The sequence below is a fragment of the Ambystoma mexicanum genome, chromosome 5q (genome assembly GCF_040938575.1).
Source record: "Ambystoma mexicanum isolate Mex_15411 chromosome 5q, UKY_AmexF1_1, whole genome shotgun sequence".
Lineage (NCBI taxonomy): Eukaryota > Metazoa > Chordata > Amphibia > Caudata > Ambystomatidae > Ambystoma > Ambystoma mexicanum.
In genome coordinates this window covers 1,140,705,623-1,140,724,211 of record NC_090933.1, presented here as the reverse complement: position 1 = coordinate 1,140,724,211, position 18,589 = coordinate 1,140,705,623, and the positions used below count along the sequence as shown (strand labels likewise).

At 48.6% G+C, this 18,589-nt stretch overlaps 1 protein-coding gene across 1 annotated transcript in view; it reads right to left on the bottom strand.

Annotated features, from left to right (window-relative positions):
* The window catches only part of TG (thyroglobulin), a 1,030,738-nt gene that overhangs the window by 499,517 nt on the left and 512,632 nt on the right, over positions 1-18,589 (bottom strand). The window contains exons 35-36 of the mRNA XM_069622147.1: positions 6,488-6,622; positions 6,118-6,282 (exon numbers count right to left, since the gene is read on the bottom strand). Coding sequence (XP_069478248.1) covers positions 6,118-6,282; positions 6,488-6,622 — 300 coding nt within the window. The remainder of the gene's footprint in view (positions 1-6,117; positions 6,283-6,487; positions 6,623-18,589) is intronic.

Below are 18,589 nucleotides of genomic sequence, written 5' to 3'. Positions count from 1 at the left end.
AGTCATCAAAGCCGCAAATGCTCGGTCTGGCCTTCTGCCTGCAATGTCTGCAAGGTGGTGGTGAAAGACACTGGGGATGGTCTGATGTGCCCTCCAACCGGGGCAGAGTTGGCTGTAAGAGGACAAAGAACTATTCGATGCACACTGGCAGCCTGGTGGAGAGTCACAATCGGCTCTCTTGCACCTGAACTGTTGCTGCACACGCTGGTTCTGTTCTTCAAGGTCATGCTCCCCAAGCGGATCTGAGCATGGTGTTTGCAGAGACATGTGGAGGACTGACGCCCCCCAGGCCTCCCAGGGCGCTCCCTGCAATGATGTGGGGTGATGAGTTGTCAAAAATGATCCTTGGAGAGGCTGATGAGACCTAAATCTAATATGTTGTTTTAAGGGCCTAACACATGGCAATAAAAATGCCTGTAAAAGAGCGTTAGAGTGTGGGCTGTTGGAAGTGCTGGGGTAAACGATATTTCTTTTAAATTGGTTCCAACTATCTGCATCTTATCAGATTGTATGTTCTGCAAGGGGTGTAATGTTCTTTTTTCCTTCGTCAACGCAGATTTTCATATGTGCATTCTGAACTGTCGAGAGGCTCTAGCAATAAGGGGTATTGAGGTATTTGAAGATATGAAGGCTGATCTATGTCATATCCATGACTCTTGATATCACTGGAAGGAGGAGGGGGTTGGGGATGGGGGGTGTTTCCTCGTTGGAGAAACCCATTGTTTTCTCCTGGAATTCTGGGCTAGGTAGAAATATTGAGACTTTATTGATCCTAATCGACCTATTATTGATCTGACAGGACCTGAACTGGAGCAGAGGCTGAGGCAGATCCCCCCAGTGACCTTTCAGGTCTCCAAGCAGACCTGGGAGAAGGTGTATGCCTCGATCATCTAGGACCCACCTATGAAGCAGCTCTAGGGATTATGGGCTGATAGCTGAGAGGGAGGTTCAGTACGGCCCCGTCAGAGGCAGGTGGATGGAGATCCACCAAATGCAACGTCCACTAAATCTCCAGCTTCACAGTCAGCGGAATTGTTGTCATTTGGCTCATGGAATGTAACTGGCATTAAGTCCAGATTAGGCTTTGCAAAGGCTTTGTCACTTTTTGGGCGGCTGATATTGTCTTACTACAGGAGACAAGGGCAATGAAGGATGCAATTATTGATAGGTTTATGACCTATTGCGTAGCAGCACAGAAAAACCCTAGGGGGTGCTGCTACAGAGGTTTGTGTGTCCTGGTCAAAACACACCTTGTGAGTGAATACTTTCAGCTGGCGTTCTCCTGACCTTTTCTACAGGTGGTGAGCATTTGCAGGGTGGGCGGCTGTGATGTTTTGGTGGTAAACATTTATAATAGTCCTCATGCTCAGCATACTAAGAATTTCCTTTCAGTATTAGCTTCTGTGATGGAGGGCTTGGTAACGTGGGCAGCTGCAAATGCCCTATTTCTTATCTTGGGTAGAGGGGGTTTAATGCTAAGTTAGGTAGCGGTCCAGATTGTACTATATTTGATCCTTCTGAAGACTATCTGATGGGAATTTTGCCACCCATCATGAGGGATGATAGAACCTGTGGAGAGGGGCTCAGGCTACTCCTCTTTGAATGGGGACTGCCACCAGCCAATGGCCATTTCCCCAATGGTATTCCGGGGATCATACCTTTTCCTCTGCAGTGGGTCACTCATAAATGACTATTTCTGTGTCCCTGTAAAATCTTGGGACTGTGTTACTGGATTTAGGGTGTTGGGTGACATATGCAGTGACAATGTCCCCATTTGGCTTGAGGTCAGGCTGCAGGACAAGTATGTCCCTGTAGATCTGTCCTATCAGACAGAGGTTTCCCTTGATGGCCAAAAGCACTGGTTAAAATGGCAGTCAGCAGACCGAGAGAGTTTGCAGAAGGACATAGTAATAAATAATTGGTGGGTGTTCGAACCATTTTTTTCTGATAGCCCAGATCATAACATTATTTGGGCCGACATTTTTTTCAGATCAACCTCTCTGCCTCATTTACTAAGACGGCTGGCAATAGGAAGGAAAGACGGCACCCTGGGTGGTTCAATGCAGACTGCACAAAATCTAAGTCCTCCCTGCTTGAAACTTTGAAGAATCCCCTGGCCACGAAGCGTAATATAGCCATGGCGCGTGTCACTTACAAGAAAGTCATTGCTTCCAAAAAGTGTGAAACTGAAGCAGAGTCTTGAGAGGAGTGGGTTAACTCTTCGGTCACTAATGACAGTAAACCTTTTTCGGGACATTGTTAATAATCAGCTTTTTTACAAATATAGTATAGTGGCACGGTTGTGATGGTCTCGGACCAGGTGTGGGTTTCTCATTATTCCTTCTTATATAGCAGTGGTACTGTGGTGGTGGCAGCTAAACGGCCATGAGCTCTGGATGTGCTACAGCTATTATCTTTGACGAAAGACAAAATTACCTTCACAATTGGGGAAATGCTGATAGCTTTGAAATGTCAGGCTAGGAATAGGACTCCTGGCCCGGATAATGTGCCAGCCAATCTGTTTCTGGTAGAACCAGACCTTTGGGCCCCTATTCCGACCTTGGGGTTCAATGCTATTTGTGCGAGAGGTACTCACCATGTCTCTTGGTCCCGTGCAGTGATCCATCTAATTTGTAAAATGGAGCCCAGGGCGTTCCCAACCTCATATAGACCAATTTCTCTTTTGGACTGAGGTTAAAGATCTTGGGCAGGGCTTTCCTGGGGAGGTTGGAGTCTTGGGAGTAGAGTAGTAATATTCTTTCCCCTATTCAGCCTGGTGTTAGACTGGGTCTTGGAACCACAGAGCAGGCCTTGGAACTCCTTTTGTGTACAGCCACGTTGTAAATGACTTATAAAAGATTGAGTGTATTCAGGTGGTGGAGAATGTTGGCACTTCCTAGGTCAGCTCCTAATTTTGCAGTGCACCAGGAATTGGGGTGCAGTTTTCTTAGTGATTTTATTGCATCCCAGCCTGTAAGTCATTGGCTGAGAGTCTGGAGGAATAGTAAAGCCATTTTCACTCATGAGCTAATTAAATATATCTGGTGCCTATGGACTCCCATTTGAAGATCCCCAGGCTCAGGTATGTTAAAGCATCACTGGTGGCAATGGATGCGATTCAATGTTTTTACACGGTAGATCTAATACCTTCTAATGTCATAAAAACGATGAAAGCCAGTGCACGTCAGTCTTTTAGAGAGAAGAGAGAGTGATTGGCGATCATGGGGCCGGCTAATAGGAAACACATGATTATTATGGCCCCAAGTCTCCAGAAGTATCTGTGTTGGGCTCAGAATCCTTCTCAGAGTATACTAATCACAAGGGCGCATTTTAATAGCATCCATTTGAGAGCTGTGGTGATGGCCTGGTCCAAGGGGAAAGAGGTTCAATCATGTGTATTTTGTGCCACGGCCAAAAAAAACTTAGCACATATGTTAATGTTTTGGACGCATTCTCATCCACTAGAGGTCATACATTAAAACCAGTTTTGCAGGACCAAGGATCCCGTTGTTATGAGCCTGCTTTCCATTATTTGTTATGGGCAGACTAGTTTATGTGGGGTGGCCACTTTTGTCCTTTTTTACAGCGTCTCGGAGGACGTTTATTAAGGTTTGTCTGAACCGGAGTATCTTGGCAATGTTCTTATGGTTTTAATGTTGATGGTATTTTGCATTTTTTTATTCATGACTGTAATATTGTGGATTGCTGATTATTGTTGTGGTTTGGATGGTATGTTTTGTATTTCCAAAATAAACTTTTCTGAAAATGATGAAGTGTGCATTTAAGCTCCACGACAGTACCCACAAACCCAGATTGCTTCATAAATATGGCTTAAAAGCTGCCCATTGAGATCCTGACGTACCGGCAAGCAAAGATTGAAAGGTTTGAACACGTGTTTGAAAAACATACATTGTCAAAACCAATAGTTTGGGAATACAAGATGATTTGACTGGCACTGCTGTGATGGTACGACTTGGGAGTAGGATGGCAACAGCTGACAAATGTCGTGAGAACCTGTGCATATGAGTGCAGTGCTTTGCAAGCACTAATCTAATGCCTATATAAGAGCCAAAACGGTTGACTTTCCCAATGTGTGTTTATGTTACGAGGGCTTTGTCCCATAATGGGCCTCATTACGACCCTGGCGGTAAGGGGTTAACGCCAGCGTTAGCTGCGCCGACCCCTTACCGCCAATTACGAGGTCCCCTAGCGCCATGGTGCTTTTAACACCTGCTTTTAGCAGGTGTTAAAATCCATGGCGCTAAGGGACCATGGAGTTAATTACGCCACCGTAATTTACGGTGGCGTAATTAACGCCTTCCCCACTCCCATTATGCCCTATGGGGCAAAAATGGGAATGGGGAAGGGTAAATGGGGATTGGGGACTTACCGCCCCGCCGAGGTCGGAATGGGGCGGTAAGTCCGCCAACCACCATGGCGTAAACGTAGTTTACGCCATGGTGGTAAAGTCACGGCCCAGGCGGTAACTTACCGCCTGGGTCGTAATGAGGCCCAATGTCTTTCTACGTCCCCATATTTTCTCTCCTTTTTCTTTCTTTTTGTCTTTTTTTCTTACTTTCTTTTTGTCTTTCTTTCTTCTCTTTAATATGATGATTTCCGCTTCTTTGCTAACCATAACTCAAACTCTCCCCTATTCACAACCATCTATCACCTTATTTCTTATTTTTCTATTTGGTTGCATCTCTCTTCCAAACCCTGAGCTGATCCTACACTAAGCCTAACTCTCCAACATTTTTTATTGCTCATTTAAAAAAGACCATCAAAAAGACATTTGTCAAGATGCCATTTTATTCCAAGGAAAAAAGGATTTGCCAGGGCAAGTCCAGATTTCAGAAGATGGTTTCTAGGCCACACAAACCAGACAGCTCCAACCTATCAAGCTAGAATGGTTTTGCGGCCAATGCCGTCTATATCTTCCTTTCACCAACCACCATATACACCCTGCGTTCTTTGGTGTTGTTCTTGCCCTGCTGTTCTTGCTGTAGTGTCCTGCTGTAACATGATCTGCTCTCTGTGTTCTCATGATACATGATGTGTTCCTTTCTCTTCTCTTTTTTCCACCATGCACTTGTTTCATCTGCTGTGAGTCCAATGGCACTTGGGTGTTTTTCTACCACTTGGTTTTATGGATTACATTGTTTTTTGTAGTTTTTGTACTGCTTGCGTGCTCCATTTTGCCTCTGCCGTTCAAAATAAACATTTACTTTAAAATAAAAAAACATTCAATCTGAGAAATTAGTGTGATCTTTTTTTGTCGAAATATCTAACTGTTTAATATTTGTGAGACACTTTTTGACATGACATTCCTAGTACCTACACGACTATCCCATTTCATATCCTGTTAAAGACTTAGGTAAAATTAGAAAGTACAATGATGTATACACCCACTCCATGATATCAATGCATAAAAGGACAATGCTATTGCCTCTACCATTATCAATGTGTGTACTATTTCTAAATATTAAACCCTGTTGCCGATTCCTAAAATAATGACACGTTCGTATTTAAGTCCCTTATGTATGGCATAAAATAGAAGTGTAAATAATGCATGTTTTACGGTCCTTGCTTTGCAGGCATGAGTGGGGGGGGGGGGTGGAAGAGACTACACATGTTCCCCTCCCCTTCTTACTCCATCTGCAAAACCACTTTGTTTTACACCAGCATAAGATTTTCGTGCTGGCGTAACGCACTCGTTTTCTATGGGAATATCCTGTTTTTAGCAACTATTTGTCTGGTCCGCAGTGTCTCGAATTTAAACACTCCATGGAGCCTAAAGAAGAGATCATACTGTGATATCAGATGGGCTATTTCATTAAAGAGTTTAGTTGTAGAATGAAGATTACCCCTGCTAATTGCACAGGGAGTCTTGATTCTATTAAAGACTAGGAGGCGAGCATTAATTGAAGTTGAAGCATAATGCTCGCCTCCAGTCTTGACATAGAATCACTACCCTTGGTGGGGGCATGGAAGCATGCAAGCGGCATTAAGGCTCAGGAACCCTCCATCTATTCTAAATCCCAATACCTCTCCCACTTTGTTGAAGTTAGCTGCCAGTCGGGCATAGGAGATGATAAGGTAGGAGAAGGTCGTGTTTACCTTGCCTCCGATAGATGTAGGCGGCTGGCTCCTTCAGCAGGAGCTGGCAATGCAGGCCTTCCAGACTGTGTGAGCAAGTCTGCGTCTCTGGGTAGAAAACACATCTTATGGCTGATGGCCGGACCTCAAGGGTGGTGACCACACATGAGTGGTTTTGAGAGCAAACTGAGGAAGAGGACACAGGTGAAGTTATGAGGGTAGCGCAACATTATGAAAGGAGCACAATGTTTAAATTTGATAGAGATTTCATAACAAATATCCTAATTAATTTAAGGGAGTCATCGTCATTTCATTTGCAGATGCCAGAAGCTCTAGAACGCAGTATGAAACACAAAATATGATCTTGGAATAGTGCATTTTAAATATTTACCTGATAAGCAATAATCTCTGGCAGTGATGACATCATCAGATCCATATCTGCTGACATGTGCAATGTCAAAGTTTGAGAGGGACCCGTCGACAAGAACTGAAGAAAAATCCAGGCGTGTCCAGTTCTCTAGGGACACTGTGAAGAAAGATCATTCAGAGAGGTTACTATGAAAATAGAAACATGATTTAAAAACACTTGGATAATAAAACAAATTTGGAATCAGACTGTGATCTAGGTAACATATAAAGCAATTACGTTTTACTGAATGCCATAGACTAATATACTGCCCTTCATTCTCCAAACCTTCTGGCTGACGGTTTGGAGAGTGACAGCCAGTTTCAGGCCATGGGGGCTTTTAGGGAGCAGCCGGTAATGGGAGAAGGTGGAGGGATAGGTTACAAGTATAGAAAGAGAAATTGTAACTCCTGGCTCTCCCTTTGTAAGCTTCCAGAATCACTCATTTCAAATGTTGCTGATAGAGGTAATGCAAAAGGGGTAGCCAATACATAAAGGTTGATGGAGGAGTAGCTAAGCATGGTGGTGTAAAAAGCTTTGTAAATTACTCTGACCGAGTAACCCTGTCTTGCCGTCTCCTACTCCTAAGTACCAATCTCAGTCCAATTGAGTAAGGGGTGTGATGAATTGAGGGAGTTTTGTGCCTTCTCCCCAAGGGGGAGCCCCCATCCCTTTGAGGCTATGGAAGTGAGCCTGCTCCGCAACACCCTCCATAGGGTTCGAAAAAAGTGGGAAGACCTTTCCTGTGAGGAACTTCTTGATGCCCTAAAAGTGATGGCGATATGGATATGTCTAACATAACGGAACAGTATCACTTCCATAAAGATGAAGTGAACTTATTCTATCCACAACAGGAAACTAAGACTATCCCTTTAAATCAGTCCCTCCAATGGTATGTGCCAAGAATGCTGAAAAGGGATGATATGACAAGAGAGAGTGTGAGACAGCGAGAAGCCAAGAGAAGCCAAAAAGCAGTGAGACCCAGGGGAAGCCCCCTGTGCATGGTAGAGCGGAGGGATGCAGAGCTCTTGCAGAACACAGAGCCGCATAAGACAGTCAAGCTCCGAAGCAGTGCCACAGATGCTGGGAGATCGGCATGTGAGAACGGAAGTAAACACAACACGATTGAAGAGAGAGTTTGGTGGCAGCATGGCCACAGAGCAATGGTGGTGTGCAGTCCGCCTGCAAAACAGTGCCGATACCACTGATGGGAGAAGACCACTGCCAACCCTAGATACAGAGCAAGTTCGATTTGGAAGACAAGAACAAAACACACGTAAATCAGACAGCATGACAAGTGAGCTGCAGAGACAGGAAGAAGCAGAAAGCTAATACTGTAATACGGGGAACAGGATTACCTTACAGTTAAGAGGGACTCATCATAACCTGAATAAAACTCGTCCCAGTGCTAATGAGAAATGTATTGGAGATAGGCTGAGGAATGAGAACCATGTTCATGAAGGGTAGAGCTACATGAAATACACAAAGTGGGAGAGGAGTAGAGTTGAAACCCTGTTACCGTGGGAAAAGGGAAAAGTCAACCAAGGTCATGAAACTGAGAACAAGAATATAATAAAGACATTTGGGAAAACATCGTTTGCACAAAAGGGGAGAGTAATACCGTCAGCCCCTACAAGAGTTACAGAAGTTAATCCAGAAGGTAACAGTAGACTATTTGCACATAGTCTATAAAGAGGAACAAAAGAACATAGAAAACACTGTGACTGCATGGAAATGCTGTAATAATTGTATCTAAGAGTTGCAACTCTACACCACAGACTTTTTAGTTTGCAGGGAAATCAGTTTGAAGCAGTACATTGTCTAAGGGCATGCTTGCCTTTATATAATTAAAGCAGTCTGTTGTGTATGCTTTCCCACATATGTGGGAAGTGATTTTGGGACTTTTTAAAGCTAACGCATTTTCCATTTCTGCATTAAAGGTTATCAAAACTCGAAATTGTGTGATTTGTAAATACTAACAAGAGACTGCATAGCAAAATGAATCAGCAAGATGAAATATCTACCATTTAACTCATCCAAAATGATTTAGAACTGACAGACCAAAAACTAAAATCTAAAGAATCACTTTAATAAGAAGCATGAGGATTTGATCATATTACCGCTCCTCAAATAATTCAAGAGGGCTTGAGAAGCCACAGAAGCAGCTTTTGATCTTAGGAATGCCCCTAGGAGAATGGAGGAAGGTTCAAATAGCACCAATGAGTGTTCCAGGCTTCTAAGTCAAAAATCAAAGAACATATTGGGAGCATAAGAACGAGTAAAGATATTTCACAAATATGTCTGTGATAAAAGGGTTTATGCTTGAATGACTACATATATTTTCACGCTGTGTTATGTGCTCAATTTATTTTTAAACACTCACCCTAACAATAATGTGGGTTTAGGCATGAATCTCATTGACTCATGCAGATATCTTCAGGATTCTGCTATCAAGATCAAATGGCTGTGACAACTGTCACTCCGTTGAGGTCTAAGGGCAATCCTCCTTGTTTCCGGAGACACTTTTAGAAGAAGAGGAAAGTCCTCAATGCTCAGACACACTGGCTATGCATGGATTGCACTAGTGCGTTTGCTAACACAGAAGGGTGTTGAAGGAGCGGCCACTGCTGCAAGAAGACTACTAAAGAATACTTCACTGCACAAGTTGCTGTCAGTTAAAGGGTGCTTTCGGACTTAGGTTGGGGGATCTCTTCTTTTGTTTTAGAGTCTTAGGCCCTTACGACCCTGGCGGTAAGGGGTTAACGCCAGCGTTAGCTGCGCCGACCCCTTACCGCCAACTACGAGGTCCCTTAGCGCCATGGCGCTTTTAACACCTGCTTTTAGCAGGTGTTAAAATCCATGGCGCTAAGGGACCATGGAGTTAATTACGCCACCGTAATTTACGGTGGCGTAATTAACGCCTTCCCCACTCCCATTATGCCCTATGGGGCAAAAATGGGAATGGGGAAGGGTAAATGGGGATTGGGGACTTACCGCCCCGCCGACCTCGGAATGGGGCGGTAAGTCCGCCAACCACCATGGCGTAAACGTAGTTTACGCCATGGTGGTAAAGTCACGGCCCAGGCGGTAACTTACCGCCTGGGTCGTAATGAGGCCCAATAACTCAGGCGTTAAGGGTTTAACGCCGCCGTCGGCGCCGTTAACCCTTAACGCCTGATTACAAGTGTCCCTTTGCGGGTTGGTGTTTAACGCCTGCTTTTAGCAGGCGTTAAAATTCCAACCCACAAAGGGACTTTGGAGCTAATTACGGCACTGTAATTTACGGTGCCGTAATTAGCGCCTTCCCCATTCCCATTATGCCCTATGGGGGCAAAAATGGGAATGGGGAAGGGCAAATGGTGAATGGGGAATTACCGCCCCACTCACCTTGGAATGGGGCGGTAATTCCGCCATCCACCATGGTGGAATCGTAACCTTAGCGGCATGGACCATGGTGCTAATAGCACCATGGTCCTCCGCCAAGGTTGTAATGAGGGCCTTACTCTCTTGCCTGCATAATTTATGTTGCACTAAAAAATGTGGACACTTCTAAATTCCTCATTCTCGATCATGGAGTTGTTTACATTGCCCGGTCATTACCCGGATCTCGGGTTTGTCTATTTCTTGGATTGTCTGAACAGTGCTCACAGGCACATAAAAACATGGGTAACCACCTTGTGGTATTCAGTACTCCTAGTTCATAGCCCCGTTTTGTTCATCCTGATGGAACTCTCATCCGAAAAGGAAACAAGACCAGAGCTCCCTGCATTGCAAACTCTCTTTTTTAATGTGAACAGCACCCATCTGCATTACGCCAACTGGAGGAAATGGGACCATGGAAATGGGACCTCTGGTGTCCCTGGAGAGAGTAACCTCTGCTTAGATCTACATTTCACTCCCTTTCAGTCACTTTAACAGAAGTATGCAGCAAATACAGAGAGGCAGAATAGCTATACTGTAGCCCAACTGAAGAGAAATTACTGACACTAAATAGTGAGGTTTACAAAAAGCATGATATGATAGGTTATTTATAACACGCTTAATAACCAGAGGTTTCTAAGCGTGGACCCAGGGATGGAACCTGTGGTGCTCTGTGTCGTCTTGCTTCCAAGACGAGCACGTTGCCCCTGAGCTATCCTCCCGAGACAAATCAGGTACAATAGTTTTGAAAGGTCATCAATCAGTGTTAGTTCTAACCACTTAGAGTGACCGTATAGCATGTCATCCTAAAATGCATGAAACTATTTCTTGTCAAAATGATTTATAGGATTTGTTTGGTGGATATTTTAAGCGTTATTATTTAGTTAGGGAAAGTAAGAATAGAATGGGCCTCATTCCGAGTATGGCGGTAAGGGATAGCGGCCACCGGTAACGAGACCGGTGGCGGTAATCCCTTACCGCCATGCTCCGAGTTCCCTCTGCGCCCTCGCCTTTAACGCCTGCTTTGAGCAGGTGTTAAAGTCGAGGGCACAAAGGGGCCTGCAAGCCAATAACGGTGACCGTAATGAACGGTCACCGTTATTTGCATCTTCCCCATTCCCATTGAGCCCTATGGGGGCTCATTTGGGAATGGGGAAGAGCCTTGGTGAATGGGGAATTACCGCCCCGCCAACCTTGGAATGGGGCGGTGATTCCGCCATCCACCAAGGCGCTGCCGTTCCGGGTACGGCGTCAACCAAGGCGTTAATAGCGCCATTGGTTAGCGCCGTACTCGGAATGAGGCCCAATGTGTATTAAAATGACATGTTATAAAATGTGATTAAAATGGTAACATTGGCAGAATATGTATTATTGAGTATCATTACTAAAAAAAGGATCTGTATATAAATTGCAAGATCTAAAAGAAATTGCCATTTCATAGTATAATTTAGCCAGAGTAACACCTTTGATGTTTTGTATGATAATTTAATATAGTGTCCCATGCATGTCTCAGTAATTGGGACCACTTCTTGTTTAAAAAAGATTTGTATGAACCTATCACTCTTGATAAAAGTATATTTGATTCCTTCCAGCTATGCAACTGACTACGAAAAAATTCTGAGATGACATTAGGGGGCCGATTCATGGAACAAACGTGCGCCGAAAATCCCAGCGCAAGCAGGCGCAAGGAGGCGCAAGCGTGAGAAAGCAAGCGCACGTGCACGCGTGCGATTCAAGGAAGGCGCTGCGCTACTTTCCCACTGGTTGTGCGCCAAATCTGTGCATGGTGCAGGCTGGCGCACACCTCTCCAAACAGTGTGCGCTAAGCGCACAGTGAAAGCGCAGTGCACGTGCACGCGTGCGATTCAAGGAAGGCGCTGCGCTACTTTCCCACTGGTTGTGCGCCAAATCTGTGCATGGTGCAGGCTGGCGCACACCTCTCCAAACAGTGTGCGCTAAGCGCACAGTGAAAGCGCACATAGCGCTGCGCACACAACAAAAGTAGGCGGAACAGGGGCGTAACACACGGAATGGGGAATAACGCGTCAAAAAGAAGGCGTAACAGGGGAAGTACTGCTGGGAAGTACACGGAACGCCCACACGCACGCAAACCAAATGTATTCATGGAATCGAATAGGGCAAACACGCGCACGGGCAAAGACACGCACAGGCCTAAACACATCCGCCACACGATGGCAGGCGGTATCGTCCCTGCGCATTACAAAAGTGTGCACAAATAAAAAGCACGTATATACTGAGTGGGGTACGTGTATTACTGGGGTTCACAGGTAGTTTCACACGTGATTGGCCCTGTGCGAGTGGGGTACGTGCATTACTGGGGTTCGCGGGTAGTTTCACACGCGATTGGCCCTGTGTGAGTGGGGTACGTGTATTACTGGGGTTTGCATGAAGTTTTACACGCGAAAGGGCCCTGTGCGAGTGGGGTATGTGTATTCCTGGGGTTCGCGTGAAGTTTTACATGCGAAAGGGCCCTGTGCGAGTGGGGTACGTGTATTCCTGGTGTTCGCACAAAGTTTTACACGCGAAAGGGCCCTGTGCGAGTGGGGTACGTGTATTCCTGGGGTTTGCGGGAAGTGTTACACGCGAAAGGGCAACGCCCGTGCGCGATACGTCACAGACGCGCTTACACGCTAAGGGCCTTTGGTCCAATGAAATTGCATACGTGTGCTGACGCACTTACGCGCTAAGGGCCTTTCCTCGAATTACACGCTGACGTGCAATTTTTTCACGTGCCAAATCACTCCGTATCAAGTTGGCCACGCGTACACACACGGAAGACCACGCTCCTGCCCTGAAGGCCATTTTCCTGCCCCCCAGAGCCCCGAGCACGCTCCCACCTGCCATCTGCTGCTGCCTGACTGTCTGCTGCCCACGTGCCCTGCTATTTGGTGCCTGCACATCAGCCATCTGCAGGGGTCCAGTTGCTGTGTCCACCCCTGCTGGAACAGAAGACTCCCAACTGGGATACCATCGCTCCACAGCCCAGCCCCAGGACCCAATTGCCCACCCACTCCTGCCTCTGGGGTTGCCATGTCGGGCACATCTCCATCTGGCACCACTGGCAACCCCCAGCCAGAGAGGCAGAGGGCCACCAGCTTCACTGCCACCGAAGTTGATGTCCTGGTGGAGCATGTCCTGGGGCATTATGATACCCTCTTCAGAACATCATGCGCCAACAAGGAAGGACGGGAGAGGATCTGGGACGACGTAGTGGTTGCCATCAACGCGGAGGGGGTGGCAACCCATGACATCAACCACGTCAAGAAGCGCTGGGAGGACTTCAGGTCCAAGACCCTCCACAAGGCCCGGCGCCTCGCGGAGGGGGGCTGGGCATGCATGAGTAACATACAGATGAGGGTCCTGGAACGCGTAGGCCCAGCGCTCCACGCCCAGATCCTTCGGAGGCAGACCCGTCTGGAGTTGAACGGTAAGTGGCCAAGCATTGCTGTGTGAGACAGGGCATGTTGCAGTGTGCTGGCAGTCTGATGCTTGCCTGTATGTGTGACATGGGCCATGTATGGATGTGTGTGTGCAGGGACATCATGGTCATGCATGTGAGACCAGTTATGTGTGAACCACATGGTTGGTGCATGTGTTTTAATGCAACATGGGGAGCTCTATGCGGAATGCACACATGAAAGCATGGCTGTCTCTGTTCCTGGACATGGAGGGGGGGTGAGGAATGGGTGCTGATGTCATGTACGTGTATGGTGCACATGTGTGTGTGTGTGTGCCTGAGAAGTGTGTGTGTGACTTTGAAACGCCATGGATGCATGTGACTTTGAAGGCAACATCTTGGTTTACAGGGGCCCTTCTACATGGATGTTGATGTTGATTGCAGGCGCCGGGACTGTTTCTGCATGTGTGTTGTGTGCATTCACCCATGTGTTGTGGAATGACAGGATGGAAGTGACATTTGACAGTGCCACTCATGTGTTATTGCTTCCTGTCTAGGGTATTTTGTACTGTACCCTGATGCTTGTGTTCTATGTCCCCCTCTATGCAGCGTCAAGTGAAGAAGAGGGTGGAGACGGCGCTGTGGAGCCAAGCGGCGGGGATGCCTCCACTGGGCGGCGACGCAAGGCCCAGCCACCCTCCCAGGAATTACCATCATCCGGGAGCGAGGGGGCTGGTGCTGCGTCTGCCACAACGGCTGTGGAGGAAGGGCCGGGTGAGCCCCCACAGGGGCTTCCAATGGCGGAAGACGGTGTGGAGACATCCAGGTTGGTGGTCTCCACAGAGGAGGAGGAGCCCGCTACTGAGCCGCACATGGGGCCTGCTGGGGGTAGTACCACTGGTGCAAGTGGTGCAATCCAGGGCCAGGGTCAGGAGGCAGCACAGGTCACCGCGGAGGGGCCTGTGCATGTCGCTGTCCCTGACCCTGTGACTGCACCACCATGTACCAGCAGGGAGGCCCCGTCCCAGGCCCGTCCGCAGGTAGGGGAGAGTGCCATGTCATCTGCCTCTCCACTACCTGCGGACAAGGGGTCCCACAAACGTATGGGCTCCGTCCTGGTTGGTGTTGCGTTGCGCACGCGTGTCATTCGTGATAACGTGCGTTCTTCCTTGGTGGAGAACGCACGCCATCACGGAGAGCAGCGTCGTGACGTGGCACTGCTGGGAGGGGCCCTGGATGGTGGGTTCCTACATGTGTCGCGCACTCTGGCGGACCTCTCCTCCTCTGTGGAGACTATACGCCAGTCGTTCTCCACACCGTCTTCCGGCCCAGATTCCACCAGGGCCCCCTGTGGACCTGGCCCGACCAACACAGCCAGCTTGGTGGAGCTCACATCCCTGCCACAGTCGGGAGTCGGCGGCCCAGCAGGGGTGGACACCACAACTGGAGACCAGCTGATGGAGGATGTGCAGGCACCATCAGACACGGCACATGGACAGCAGCAGCAGGAGCAGGCTCTAGGTGGGAGCAATGATGGCTCGGGCCATCAACATCGGAGGGGCAGGCATCGGCCAGAGGGCAGGAGGACCCAGGAATGGGAGTGTCTTCCGAGTGGCACCGGTTGGGCCAACAGATAGGTGCGGAGCAGCGGCAGGCGGAAGAGGCGCGGCTCACGATGGTCAGGGCGGAGTTCTCCATGTGTCAGGCTTTGAGGCGGGCAGAGTGCCTTGAGGCAACTCGCAGGGGGTTGGAACAGGCCATGAGTGCCTCCCTGCAAGACCTCGGGGCCAGAACAGAGGCCCGCCTCTGGCAAATAGACATGGAGTAAGATGATGCCCTGGCCCAGGACACCACAGAGTGAGCCGCTGGACTTGCCCGCCGCCATTGTATATAGTTAGATGGTGTTAGGTTTCCTTTTGTTTTTTCTTTATTTTGGTTGCGCTTGGACAATGCACCACATTTTTGTAAATAGTTTTTTATTAGGTAGTATTTTTGATAGGTTTCATTTCATCAGTTGGGCTCATGGACCCTGGATTGTTCATCTGTACAAAGTTCACCATTGGATTATTCTCTTTTATTTTATTTTCACCATGGAGCAATGGTTTTCACTTTCTTTTTTCCCTAGGCTTTGCTTTGTTGGACTGTGACTTTGGACACCATTTCTTCTGGATTTCTTTGGATTATGATTTCTTGTTTTTTATTCTTTTACGGACATGCAGCTTTTCTTTTATTATTCCCATTGTTGTGTGTTGGATTTTAATTAGATTCATGTTGTGTTTAATACATTTTTTTCTTCATACTTCGATGTGTGGTATTATCTCATTGGTTTCATGCATGTCATGATATGGGTTTTCACATTCCCTTGCACCCATTGTGTGTGTGTGACGGACATGTGTTCATTTACATACTTGCCATTGGGGTTGTATCATGTAATTGCCTTTTCTATGTGGGTGGATGCAATACTTGGTTGGGTCTTTGGGCTGGGGAGGCTGGCCATAAGGGCCATGATTGAGGATCGTCATGACCTGGGGGAAGGGGGACATGAGTAGGACATGAGTGGCGGCCTGTTGACAGGTGCCCTGCACTGTTGGAGGGTGGGGGTGAAAGGGGACATGAGTGGGGGCCTGCTGGCAGGTGCCCTGCACTGCTGGGGGGTGGGGGTGCAGGGGGACATGAGTGGGGGCCTGCTGGCAGGTACCCTGCACTGCTGGGGTGTGGGGGTGCAGGGGGACATGAGTGGGGGCCTGCTGGCAAGTGCCCTGCACTGCTGGGGGCTAGGGGTGCAGGGGGACATGAGTTGGTGATCAGTAGTGCAAGCTGACATGTGGCTTGGCTGGGGGGCATGCCCATGGTGGATGGGCTGCCTACGGGACATGACCAGGGGTGCAGGGTAGTCGCCTGTGGTGTGGGCTGCCTGCAGGGGCCGTGGAGGGTGTAGAGGGAACACCTGGGAGGACCCACACTGCCGATTCACATGTAGGACTCCCCGCGCATCCCCGAAATACACGTACCCTGCTGAAATCGCGTGTGAGACTTCCCGCGAACCCCAGTAATACACGTACCCCGCTCGCACAGGGCCTATCACGTGTGAAACTTCCCGCGAACCCCAGTAATACACGTACCCCGCTCGCACAGGGCCTATCGCATGTGAAACTTCCCGCGAACCCCAGTAATACACGTACCCCACTCGCACAGGGCCTATCGCATGTGAAACTTCCCGCAAACCCCAGTAATACACCTTCCCCACTCGCACAGGCCCTTTCGCGTGTGAAACTTCCCGCGCACCCCTGAAATACACGTACCCTGCTAAAATTGTGTGTGAAACTTCCCGCGAACCCCAGTAATACACGAACCCCACTCGCACAGGCCCTTTCACATGTGAAACTTCCCGTGCACCCCCGAAATACACGTACCCTGCTGAAATCGCATGTGAAACTTCCCGCGAACCCCAGTAATACACGTACCCCGCTCGCACAGGGACAATCGCGTGTGAAACTTCCCGTGAACCCCAGTAATACATGTACCCCACTCGCCCGGGGCCTATCGCGTGTGAAACTTCCCGCGAACCCCAGTAATACACTTACCCCACTCGCACAAGGCTTATCGCGTGTGAAACTTCCCGCGCACCCCCGAAATACACGTACCCTGCTGAAATCGCGTGTGAGACTTCCCGCAAACCCCAGTAATACACGTACCCCACTCGCAGAGGGCCTATCGCATGTGAAACTTCCCGTGCACCCCCGAAATACACGTACCCTGCTGAAATCGCATGTGAAACTTCCCGCAAACCCCAGTAATACACGTACCCCACTCGCACAGGCCCTTTTGCATGTGAAACTTCCTGCGCACCCCCGAAATACACGTACCCTGCTGAAATTGCGTGCAAAACTTCCCACGAACCCCAGTAATAAACGTACCCCACTCGCACAGGGCCTATCGCGTGTGAAACTTCCCGCGAACCCCAGTAATACACGTATCCCACTCGCACAAGGCCTATCACGTGTGAAACTTCCCGCGCACCCCCGAAATAGACGTACCCTGCTGAAATCGCGTGTGAGACTTCCCGCGAACCCCAGTAATACACGTACCCCGCTCGCACAGGTCCTATCGCGTGTGAAACTTCCCGCGAACCCCAGTAATACACGTTCCCCACTTGCCGTGCTGGTACAGGGTTAGCGCAGCCGTTTGCGCTAGATTGGGGATTTTGATGGCTTTTCCCTGCGCGAGGGGCATTCTTGGGGGCATAACTGGCGCTGCTGCAGGGTTGCTGCGCCACTGTGTGCCACGGCTGGTTTTGGTAGCTAAAATCCATGAATACACTGTGCGCAGAAATGGATTTTAGCGCACGCGGCTGGCGCAGAGATTCACACGCGCACACCGTGCGCCAGCCGCGTGCGCCACTTGTGTGCTAAATTCTATGAATTACCCCCGAGGTAAAACAGAGGGCTGCATCCTCAAAACAACGTTGTCCTCCAGAAAGGCTGTAAATTAGGGTGTTGGTGGCCGTGGGGTTGGCATTCCAATGGAGTGGGGCAATGGATTAATGGTGAAAGCAGGACAAGGCATGGGGTGAGAAACTAATAAGTTGTAAAGAGTCAAAGAGTGAAGATTTCAAGAGGCAGAGTACAGCAAGATGCATTCAGTGAGGTAGCGGGTGGGGGCATGGATGAATACATAGATGAGTAGCAGGAATATAAGGAAAGGGCAGTTCTACATGGATAGCCATCCAGCATGGCGATGGCGAGCAGAGGTGGTGAACGATCTGGGTGAGTTAAACAGGGTGGCCCTCATTACGACCCTGGCGGAAATCGTGGTGCTAAATGCACCGCGGAGCACGGCGGAAAGCTGCCGATAGCGCCATGGAGGTTGGCGGATTTTCCGCCCCATGCCGACCTTGGCGGGGCGGTAAATCCCCATTCCCCATTTTACCCTTCCCCATTCCCATTTTTGCCCCATAGGGTATAATGGGAGTGGGGAAGGCGTTAATTGCGCCACCGTAAAATACGGTGGCGTAATTAACAACAAGGTCCCGTAGCGCCATGGATTTCTCCGCCCGGAAAAACCAGGCGGAAAACGTTCCATGGCGCTACGGAAACTCGTAGTAGGGCGGACGGGTCCGCCGCGAATAACGCTGGCGTAAACCCACTCCGCCAGGGTCGTAATGAGGGCCGGTGTGTGTCATGAAGTTCTGGACTTTGTTGAGGGGAGAAAGAGTAGAAGGGTAGACCAAGGAATAGACATGTGCAGTA